This window comes from Solanum verrucosum, unplaced genomic scaffold (genome assembly GCF_900185275.1).
Source record: "Solanum verrucosum unplaced genomic scaffold, falcon-dt-bn FXZP01000182.1, whole genome shotgun sequence".
Classification (NCBI taxonomy): Eukaryota; Viridiplantae; Streptophyta; class Magnoliopsida; order Solanales; family Solanaceae; genus Solanum; species Solanum verrucosum.
Window position 1 is genome coordinate 6,321,041 of NW_026020378.1, and position 12,516 is coordinate 6,333,556.

The following is a 12,516-nucleotide window of genomic DNA, read 5'->3' on the forward strand; positions in this document are numbered from 1 at the left end:
CTAGGTTATGAACCTAGAGGCAAGTATTATTTATCCTACTTGCTCATGTCGTCTTCAATAATATGTCGTACAAATTGACCTAATCATACTAATAATATAGCACAATAGTATCTTCTCATACGACACTCTTCCATAGTTCCAAGTAGGGGTGTTCATGGTTTGGATAAAAACCGATCCAAATCGAAAAACCAAATCAAACCGATAAAATAAAACCGATTTTATTTGGGTTTGGTTTGGTTTGGTTTTAGATTTTTGAAAACCGATAGTATTTGGTTTGGTTATGGTTTTATTCGAAAAAAACCGAAGAAATAACCGAACCGAACTGATAAATTATATACATATATTTTATTAATATACATACTTAATATATTATTTTTATAAACAATTTTAAAGATCTTATACATATTTTCATTAAAATCTCTTTATAATTTACTTATTGAAAGCAAAAATGCCCAAGATGAAACATTTATCTTATTGATTTCATGTATGTGAGTGTCTATGTCAATTCTTTGTGGGACTGAAAATGTTATTGGCTCTTCCTTCTAGGCCAATATTGTGAATTTTAAAGCTTTATTGATAGTAAGTTTAGTGATTGAAAGTTTAGTAATTTAAGTCATTCTAACTATTTTTCGTTTTGAATGGATTGTTGTCACTTTTTTCACATTTTAAATGAATTGTTTCTTTTATTTTTGTGTATGGTTAATAACCGAACCAAACCAAACCGAAACCGATAATCACCAAACCGATAAATGTATATTATATTTGGTTTGGTTTGGTTTTGATAATTTTAAAACCGATTAAGTTGGTTTGGTTTTGGTTTTGACCAATAACCGATCCAAACCAACCCGTGAACACCCCTAGTTCCAAGCTACAAGGTAGGTTCTACACATACATCGATACGTGTAATTTTTTGACATTACAAAAAATATGTTTAATTTGATGCTAATCTTAATTAACACAAATAACTTTCCAAAACACTTCAAATTATCAACCTTTGCCTTCATAGCCAATTCAACCATTTGAGAAAGATTAACTAACAATTCTTTCATAGTTTTTGGTAAAGACATTACAAAATGAAAATCACTTTTATAGATTCAAAAAGTGTTAATTCAATATAAAAATATTTTCAAACATGTTACACTTCATAATTTATAGAAATCACGTCAAATAAGACTTAAACCATTTACAATGAAAGAAACAAATGTTATTTCAATATAAAAATGATTTCAAAATTGTTATCCTTCATAATTTATAAAATTCATGACAAATAGGACTTAAATAATTTACAATGGAAGAAATAGTGCATCCCAACCCACTGGTCCTCACAATCCAGGATTCACAATGTACCGTATTCGAAGACCAATGCAATAATATGAATTCTAGAAAAAAGCTTCAAGAAGTGCTTATTATAGAAAAGTAAGGTTGATTTGTATGATATTATATTAATTTTTTTTCAATTAAATATCCCCGCTCATCTTTTTATTTTTATCCTCTCAGCCTCGCTTCGCCACAACCGTTTGTCCTCTACTGTCCGCCCTATTGGATCATTGTTACTCATTGTTTCATAATGTATTGTATTGTACTGTACTGTATTTATGGGCGGCTTCACCCTTGACCAAGGGGTGTCAAACGATATCCCTTATATATATATATATATATATATATATATATATAAGCATTGAGACCTCTTAACACAAGTGGAAGATCTAGTCTAGTGATTAAGGTTTTGCAAAAGTTTCTTAATGTACTAATTAAATATACTAAAATGTCCTTGATTATTCTAAATACTAAATTTATCAACAATTACTAATTAAATAACAATACAATCATGCAATTTTTTTTATGTCATATGAAAATAACATAAAATTATATCACCAATTATAGTTATACTAGTAAAATTATCCGCGCCTCGCGAGAGAATTTAGTATCACGGAATTTATAAAATAATAGTTAAAATCTATCAGTCATTAAAACTAAAACACTATATTATCTTATATGCAAGATTACGTAGTAACGAAGATTAATAATTTCATAATTTATCCTTTTGCTCCCAAAATGTATTTCTATTTGATGTTTTTGGGGAATCAAATGAACATCAACCTGAGATATTAAATTTTCTAATAAATAAATAATAGCTGGTGAAGGGATAAATAAATTTCAAAAGGTTAAAAAAGTAAACAATATTCTAATTTAACGTGTAGAAAGTTCAGACACACCTTTTGCTTTGCATATATCATTTTAAAGTTCCTAATTTAAATGTATCATAAGAAATTATTAAAATAGAAAATTAAAGGAAGAATGTATCATATTGGACAACAATTCAACTTGTCATATATACTTGAAAGAGAACAATATTATACAAAACTATTCAATTTGTTTGGGTGCTTTTAAAAAATCAGCATACTAAAGTGATGAAATTCAATTTGAAACTACACTTCTATTCCAATCGCAGTGTCGAGAAACACATCTATTACTTCAAGAAAAATATTTATAACTTGCAGTAAACTTGAGAATCTATCCATACTTCATATTGAATATGAACAATTAATTTATTATGTAGTTATCTATGTCTTTGGGATTAAAAGAGGCTCCACTCTAGTCATATTCTTCTATAGGTCATCCGACACAACATCCTTGAAGCTATGTCAAAAGTTTATTAATTCTTGTCATCTTTTGATGGTTCACTTCTCACATCAAAGAACGAAAATGTTTTTAAGGTCTTTATGTTCTTACAAAGGCATACCAAATTTGTATTTTGTCTTCAAGAGATGATAGTATAGATCTTTAAGGGATTTTTATTGTACCTTCAACAATTTCAGTAGAGAAAACTTGCGTGAATACTCAATTAATGTGTGCTATTTAATATGTACTAAAAAAAATACTTATAACAATAACTTTGCAGAAACATAAATAACAAGGTTTAAAGCATGTACTCAAAAACAACAATTAATAACATAAATTAATGACTGTAAAAAATATACCAGAATCTGTAACAATAGAATGAAATAAAAAGGAAAAAATCGAGCCCACTGAATGCATAGTATCCTCTTAAGGAAATTATTTCCCTCTAGTACCCGAGGTTTAAAGGAATCGATCCCCTCAGGATAAAATGATTCTATTCATCAGTGTATTGATACAAAAATAATGGTGTTAGTGAGCCACTCAATAGGAGCAAAGTACACGAATATTTAATTGTCAGAAGAAGAAGTAGTTCAGAATTTTCGTTGTTTTAAAATGAAAGGAAATTTCTTTATTTATAGACAACAAAGGGTAGTGTGAACAAATGCTTATTGTGCCTTATCGGAAAGGTCACAACTTTTCGGAAAAGTTACAACCCTTTGAAAAGTTCACAACTTTTCATAAAAGTCGCAACTCTTCATAAAAGTCACAACTTTTTATAAAAGTCGCAATTTTTCATGAAAGTCGTAACTCTTCATATTTCATTCACATCTTTTAACATCCAACAACATGTACTTCAAATATCAATTTAAAGCTCTAATAAATGACATTGCCCTTCAATCTATATTGTACCACCCTAACAAAAAAAAAAGGATTAATTCAAATCACCAAAGGGAAAGTAAGTTTATAGAGAAACAATAGACTAATGCACGCAACAATGCAAGTATACATATGCATTTTGGCCCTATATTCGTATCTGACAATTAATTGCTTAAGTAAGTTCAAAGAGGCTGATATTTATACATATGTAAGATTTTGTGGAGGCTTAATTTGTAAGATGGTGGTGACGGTTGTGAAGGTTTCCAAGAGGAGGGAAAAGCTAGTTTTGAAAATAAATATATTAAAAGGAATCCTGATTTGTGGTGGCGCCACATGGGCTGGCCTAAAGTTCTCTTAGATATCAAACTTTATCATCACGTTTGTATCTAGATTGATTTAATTATAGTTTTAAGAAAACATATAAAGCAATATGTTGAAAGAGACCAAAGTATGAAACAAAAGGGAAGAACTTATGCTTAAATAAAGAAGAAAGAGGAAGGACAAATTTAAACAACCAAACCTAGAAGGAGACAAAGTAACGTAGTAGTTGCTTGGTATGAGGTTTGAGTAAGATTAAATAATATAGGGTAATTGGTAAAAAGTACCAAGGACATAATTGGAAAAAAATTAAGTAACAATGGGAACACACCAAATCGGTTCTTCCATAAAATGAGGTTTTTCATTGTTATGTAATAATGAAATTTAACAATACAATATAATAGATTACAAGTAGCAATCAAAACAAATATGATAGGTATGATAACAATACTATACAATGGGTAACAATGATCCAAACAGAGGGTAAACTTACGTCTTTTATCACTACTAGGATTTATCAATTTTGAATATTACAAAATTAAGAATATTTTTTCTAAAATACAAGGGCATAACTGGAAAACAATTGCAACATTTGAACATCACAAATACTTTCTCCTCCCCCATAGCTCTTTTCTGCGCGGTCTTAATAGTTTCAAATGGCTTCAAACTTTGCAGCGTAGCCAGAAGAACAAAAAATCCAATTTCAAATCCACGAATGCGAACACAATTTTCTGAACCAAATCATCAAATCTTCTTCTGGGTTTCTTCTTCTCATGGCTTCTGATACTCCTCGAGCACGCATTGATCAAGTTTGTACATTCTTCTTTTCATTTCCCCCTCCTTAAAAACCCTAGTTTTTTCCATATTTTGTTTTCAGTTTTTATGATTTAGGAACCGTATAATGCTATTGAATCGCCCAACCCTAATTTCTAATTGAGCAGTTGTAGTAGATTCTTCAAAAATCCATCTTGCATCACTTCCACATGATGGGGGCAATTTTATTTTCAATTTTTTAGTTCTTAATTCCTTTATTATCATGGTTTGATGTTTTTGGATTGTCCTTTCTAATATATGGTTAATTTTGGTATTTGTTGTTGTGTTGACTACTGTTATATTAGTTCTTTGCTTCGAAAAAGAAGAGGAAGTCCTTATCACCGAGTTTGAAACCTACAAGAGCCAAGAAAGATGTTAAGACTACACAGGAAGGGTCTCCTTCCACGAAAGGTTCGTTGAATGGGTATTTAGTGACTTCTCAGGATGATAGTAAATCTTCACACATAGCTAGAGGCACACCGGTTAAGAGAAACCTGACGTTAGAGATCGGTCCATATGTAAAAGATGAAAATAAAGAGAGTACTTTTCTGGTCGAAGCACAATCTACAACTACTGAAGCAAAAACTTCGAAGGAGAAGTCTGATATTCCCTCCGACTCACATGTTGTTGAAAATAGAGGTCATGGAAAAGATGTCTTGGTTACTACACAGGTTAATGGAAACTCAGAACTTAAGCAGTTTGCTACGAACTTTTTGTCATTATATTGCAGGTAATGCCTTTTATTCTTGATTTCCTGGTGGTGATTGGTTTTGTGGCTAATGTGGTTGCTAGGCTGGATTTGTCTCATGTTGTTTAACTTGGTAACTTTTCTATGTTTTCCTGAATTCAGTGAACTGCCATCTAGTTTAAGTTTACCTTCAGCACAGTGTGAGGGTGGTAGTAAAAGGAGTGGTGGCCCTCCCTTACTTGAGGTGGATAGTAAGAATGCAAAGAGAATCCGCTGCATCTCGAGTGAAAATGATTCTAACATCAACAGAAGATCTAATTCTGAGTGCGCAGCTTTAAATTCTATTGAGGTAGGTATTATATTTTTCCACATACCACAATATCGATTCACCGATTTTTTTTCAACTCAAGTGAGAATTTGCATCTTATGCTAGATAACAGAGGGGAATACATCAGGTGAAGCTCGGATAAGCTTGAGAAAATGTAACAATGTACCTGTCATTGGGTCAACTGAATCTGAGACACCTGGTTCAACATCTACAAAGCTTCGTATTGGAGTTACTCCCAATTCAACTCGTGGTAGCTCCATTTTTTCACCCGGAGAAGCATTTTGGAATGAAGCAATTCAAGTTGCTGATGGTTTGTTTGAGGGAAGTGATAAATTTTCTTCTCAAGCAGCACTTGAGTCCGACGCTTTGAAAAATCACAATGAGGTAATCAATTCCAATAGTCTTGGAAACGGAGAGTGTGGCAATAAGTCTCACCAAGTACTTAATGAAGGTATAGAGACAGTTTCTGATGCCGGCATTGTTTCTGCTGTTGGTTCATTGAGGAAGTTGGGAAAGGATCTGGATGGAGAGAAATCCCCAATGCCTGTTAAGCATTTTGATTTTGCCTCTGACGAAAAAAATTTCGATTTTGTACAATCTCACAGAAGTAACTTGGATATCCTGACTATTAGTGGCAAAAGAACCGGGTCCCAAGATCATCTAAGTTTGAGTGGATATCCTGTTCTTAGCCCTCACAAGGCAGCTCAAGCAAAAGGGAATATCCTTGAAGTTCAAAACAAGACTCCAGAATGTCCTGTTTCTAAGGGTAAGGATGTGCTTATCCAGGGTACTGATATAATGGCATCAACAACACCTCCGGAGAAACTTAATAGTTATACAGCTAATTCCTTATCAAGTAAAGACAACACTCCTTCAAGTATTGCACCACTAAAGAATCATTCAGATCTCAACCATTGGCTACCTTCTGAAGTATGCAACATTTACAGGAAAAAGGGGATTTCAAAATTGTACTCATGGCAGGTATGCTGTTTACCTTTAGTTTAATCTTGTCTTGGGCTTGTGAGACTTAAGAAGCTTCATATTTTATAGATCTGGAGTGATTGATTGACCCCTTTGCAATCAATTATGCATTGGATCTTCATTTGTACAGTCTGGAGTGTAAACATAGTAGATAACTGTATCTTTATTTGTCTAATTAGTGCAACCTTTGACACATAATATGATTTTTCATTAGTTGACTTCTAGGTTTTATTCAGACCGAATAGGCATATTGTACCAAACAACAACAACAACATGCCCCCAAAACAAATTTTGTGTTCATCGAAGTGTTGTATACAATTTTCAACTCTGAGACACTGTTTTGGTTTTGTTGTAATTTCTTATGCATTTTCCATAATACAAAAAATTGTGATTTGTATGAATGATATAAGATACAAAATCGAGAAAAAAGATAAACCATTTAGCAAATAACAAATAATTTCTTGAAGAGAAGGGAAAAAAATCTCATATTAAAAGCAAAGTTTGACTTGGTCGGGATTTTGTATCAATGGGAAAAATTGGTAGAATAAAATAGCATAAGAAGATCATATAAATCTTGTTTTGGGGGGTGGGGGAGTGAAGAAAAATTGTTATAGAAAATGAAAACAACTATTGACCTTCTTTAATGTATTAGGGGGAGAAGTGTGTGTGTGTGTGTGTGTGTGAGAGAGAGAGAGAGAGAGAGAGAGAGAGAGAGAGATGGGAAGTTGCAAGGGTTTAAGAAGTGTCACCTGATGGAGTGTTGACTTTATTGCTTCTAGTGAGGCGAGGTAGAGCGGAGGAAGAAAAAAATATTTTGGGTTTGGTCTTGAACCATCTGTATATGAAGGTCAAAATAAATTGTCTTTTTCTTGATTTAGTGTCAAGTTTTGTTAACCATTGAATTCAACACCATCTCACCGACTCCTGGACAAAATAATATTGGAATTTGCAGATTATCTATCCCTACACTTAATTCAATTCGGAGTTCAAGTTTCTATCAAATGTAAATGATAATATCTCATTTTCATCCTATCCCTTATGCATGGGCCTAGCAACCGCTACCTTAATGGTCATTTGCAAATTTGGATTTCTTTTGTAACAACAATAATAACAATGCATCATTCTCAAATAAGCTGGTCACATTTGACTTTCTTTTAATTAGTGGAAAATCCTCAAACATGTATATAGTATTAGCAGAACAAGGGTTCCCCACTTTATGAACATGTGTGGTACATAAGTTAGTTCAACCTCATTGACTCCCAGATGTGGTGCAAGACAAAAGGTCCCCACATCTTGGTCCAACATATTCAGATTTGGATAGGTAGTTGAAACATAGGCTCATTGACAGGAAACCAATGGAATATGCGATTATGTTAAAGAGGAGAGTTGATATCTCTTGTTTACAGGAGACTAAATGGACAAGCAATAAGGCGAGAGATTGCAATACATGCTACAAATTATGGTATTATGGAATAGACTAAATAGTAAATAGGAATGGATTGAAAATCATTGTATAACTAGGATTTAAAGACAAATTTGAGATGTTAAAAGAGTCAATTATAGGATTATCTGGTTATGAGTAGTATGTGATAAGGAGACAAGCATGAGTATTACTTATCAAAGGGTAAAAAAGACAACTAACATTTTTAGTGCATGTGTTCCTATATAGAATTGAGAAGGAACCTAAAACTGAAGTTTAAGAAGTATGGATGCCTTGGTTCAAGGGATTCCAAATGACCAATGGGTCTTTATAGGGAGAGATCAGAATGGACATGTAGATAGATATAAGTGGCAATTTTGATCGAGTACATTGGAGATATGGTCATGGTACTTTCTTTCTCTGAAAAAGATATGGTCATGGTACTTCTTTCTCGAAAAAGATGTGGTCATATTACTTGTTAGGATTGGATCGGGATAGTGCCAAATTAAATCAAACAACTTGTAATGACAATAACGGGCAATAAAGGGTCAAATGATTTACATGGTCACGCTCGTGGACAAGAGCAGTTCTACCATAACTTAAAAGTGTACCAAAAAGGAGTAAAAAACATAGATGAAAATGTACATTAGATGAAAGTTAACACATGTAGTTAAAAATAATCAATGTTTTCAAAAGCGAAAAGCGCAAAAAAGCACTAAGATCCTTTGGGGCTTTAAGTGCAAATAAAATGTGGGCATTATTGAAAAAAGGAGTGAGGGAGAAAAATACAAATATGTATGTGTAGTCCAAGATTAATAATCACAAGCATAAATAATAAATATACGGACAAAATTGAAAAAATAATTAAAATAAAGTGAATATTAATTGTTTATGTCGCATCCTTGGGATTATGCCCATTGGAAAGTGTGAGAAATATTGGACAAGAATATTATTGAATTGTGTATCTACATTATTACACAGAGACCCTATTTATATACACTATAATACAATCCTTTACCAAGTAGGATACTACATATAATTCCTATTCCTACTCCTATTCTAAGTAGGATTGTATATATATCTATTCCTATTCTAACACTCTCCCTCAAGCTAGTGCATACAAATCATATGTACCTAGCTTATTACAAATTTAATTAATATGAGGACTAGTGAGGTACTTGGTGAAGATATTTGCAAGTTGATCACTTGACTTCACAATTTTTGTAACAATATCTCTCTGAGTATCTTTCCTCTAACAAAGTGACAATCAATCTCAATATGTTTAGTACTCATGAAACACCGGATTTGATGCGATATTAAGGGCTGCTTGATTATCACACACAAGTTCCATTTGACCAATTTCTCCATCTTTTAGTTCTCTCAACAACTATTTGATCCAAACTAGCTCACTGGTTGCCATAACCATTGCTTGATATTCTACTTCTACACTTGATCGAGCAACCTCACTCTGTTTCTTACTTTTCTAGGATACTAAATTACCTCCTACTAGAACATAATATTCGGATGTAGAATGTCTATTAGAGGGTGATACCGCCCAATCAGGTCTGTATAGCTGTGATTTGCTCATGGCTTTGATCCTAGAAGATTAGTCTTTTATCGGAAGCTGATTTTATGTATCGAAATTACGAACAATTACATCCCAATGACTTATCACAAGAGGAAGTCATAAACTGATTTACAACGCTGATAAGAAAAGAGATGCCATGTTTAGTCCACTATGAGATAATTCAACTTTCCAACCAACCGTCTATACCTTTTAGGATTACTGAGTGGCTCCCCTTTATCCTAGAAGGAGTTTAAGTGTTTAACATTCGAATCCTAGTAGTGTCAATAGGTCTACATCCCATTATTCCTGTCTCTTCATAAATGCCTAAGGCATACTTGCTTTGAGAAATCACAATACTTGATCTAGACTGAGCAATCTCGATAGTCAATACCTAGAAAATACTTCAGTTTGCCGAGGTCTTTAGTCTAGAAATGCTAAAAGAGATGTTGCTTCAAATTAGTGATACCATCTTGATCATTGCCGGTAATAACGATATTATCAAATACACAATTTGGTGTAGAATGCTGATAAAACACCGAGTGATTAGCTCCACTACGAGTCACACCAAACTGTTGAATTACTCTACTGAGCTTCCCAAACTAGGCTCGATGAGACTGTTTTACACCATAGAGTGACCTACACAATTGACATACAAGGCTACTAGACTCCCCCTAAGCAACATATAGACTTCTTCCTCAAGATCACCATGTAGAAAAAACATTCTTAATGTCCAACTGATGAAAAGGCCAATGACGAACGACAACCATAGATAGAAAAAGACAGACATATGCTGTTTTAGCCATCGGAGCAAAATTGTCACTATAATCTAGCCCAAATATCTGAGTATACCCTTTGGCAACAAGGCGAGCCTCAAACCGATCAACCTGACCATCTAGACCAATTTTGAATGCATAACCCAACGACAACCAACAATAAATTTACATGCAGGAAGGGTGACAAGCTTCCAAGTACCACTCGTATGTAAAACAAACATCTCATCAATGAAGTTCGACTAAGGTGTGAGTGGGTGGGTCTCGAGGTATTATGCCTAGAAATTTAGTATAAGAAAACTAATTCATATATCTGAATTATAAACATAAATATGCATCTTTGCATCTAAATTAAGAACTTAAATGGTTTTTGAACTTAGATGCCATGACTTTTACTTCGTATATACTTAATTCTAGTTTTTTTAGTTTCTTTGTCCATATAGTTGTAAGACAATGTTTTGGACGGCAAAAGGCAACAAGGGTTTGCCTCTCCTCGTGACGCTCACCTTTTTGAATTGAGGCGCCAATTAATACCAAAAACTTCAAATATTTAATGACATATAAACATCCAAAATCTCAATAGCAATAACATATAAGCAAATATTTCAATTCAAAAACTAATAGTAGAATTAGTATAAAACTAAAATGAGTTTGGTAGAAATAAATATAGAAGGAGTAGATTTTTTTTACAAATAGACAGATTGCAGTTGTCAGTAGTGTTGAAGTGTGTGACCATCTCATCTAAAAACTTAAGCCGTTAGAGAGAGCACACTTTTTATTAGTTAATGATATTCTCAACACGCCCTCTCATGTGCAGACCTAATTCTTTTTTATGGGCCAAACACATGGAAATTCTTATTAATTTGGGTGGTGGTGAGATTCGATCCCATGATCTGTGCCTGCTATGATACCATGTGATATTAGGTCTTGGGCCTAACTCACACCCCAAAAGCTAGCTCAAAGGGAGAATGGTTGCCCAAGCCTTATAAGGAGTCCACCCATCTTATTAACCACCAATGTGGAACTTTTGTCATTCCTTAACACCGTCCTCACGCCAGTGCTTAACATCTAGTGCATGGGCAATTTTGAATTGTGGGCCCCCCAACATTGGGTGAGATGGGTCCTACTTTGATACTATGTTGAAGTGTGTGACCATTTCATCTAAAAGCTTAAGCTGTTAGAGAGAACACACTTTTATTTTTGAGACGGAGAGCACACTTTTTATTAGTTAATGATATTCTCGACACGCCCCCTCAGTGGGCTGATTCTTTTTCATGGGCCAAGCACGTGGAAATTCTTTTTAATTTGGGTGGCTATGAGATTTGTGAGTTATGCCCAAGACCTAATTTCACAAGTAGTTTGCAGAAATAAAAAAACAGAGACTATGCATACTGCTTACTGCATATGTAAGCAGAAGGAGAAGAAAAAAAGTATTGAAAATGTACCTGCTGAAGGCTACAAAGCAGAGAAGAAAGAAGAACGGAAGAAAAAAGAAGAAGAAGTACCTGGTGAAAGTCGCGAAGCTGGAGAAGAGTGTCATGATTGCGAATTGGAGAGATAAAAAGGGAGAACAACGCCGGGTTTGTCCAAAACTCCAAATAAACCCTAATATAGCCTTTTAATTATCAAATCAGGCCTATTTTTTTTAAATAATTAGAAAAGGCAACGCCTTTAGCGCCTCGCCTCGCAACTTGCCATTGCCTTGCCTTTGCTCGCCATTTTCAAGGTCGCCTCGCCTTGCCAGTAATAGGCGCAAAGGTAGCGCCTCGCCATTCGCCAAATGTGCAAAGGCGATCGCCTTTGAGAACACTGTTGTAAGGTGTTGTAAGGTCTTGTGAACATTCTACCCTCCCTAGACCCCTTGTGGGATTTCACTGGGTATGTTGTTGTTTATATAGTTGTATGTGTTTTAATTATATATTCTTGCATTACATATGGGCAACACTAACTTAGGGTAGGGTTGGGGTGATTACTCATCCCGAGTAAAATGTATTTCCACCTATGCCTTTGCATAGTTCCATTTTGCTTAGACTAGCATTTGGTTACTGGTTTTGTGCTTTGATTCATAGAAGCTTCGTTGTGGCTTTTGTTCCCCATTGTTTACTTGTTTCTGTGATGAACTCTGTTTGGAGG

At 34.0% G+C, this 12,516-nt stretch overlaps 1 protein-coding gene across 1 annotated transcript in view; it reads left to right on the plus strand.

The window, feature by feature from the left end:
• Positions 1 to 4,574: 4,574 nt before the first annotated feature.
• The window catches only part of LOC125838817 (helicase and polymerase-containing protein TEBICHI), a 39,663-nt gene continuing 31,721 nt past the window's right edge, over positions 4,575 to 12,516 (plus strand). The window contains exons 1-4 of the mRNA XM_049517846.1: positions 4,575 to 4,625; positions 4,935 to 5,359; positions 5,480 to 5,666; positions 5,751 to 6,626. Of these exons, the coding sequence (XP_049373803.1) occupies positions 4,590 to 4,625; positions 4,935 to 5,359; positions 5,480 to 5,666; positions 5,751 to 6,626 (1,524 nt within the window). The 5' untranslated portion in view covers positions 4,575 to 4,589. The remainder of the gene's footprint in view (positions 4,626 to 4,934; positions 5,360 to 5,479; positions 5,667 to 5,750; positions 6,627 to 12,516) is intronic.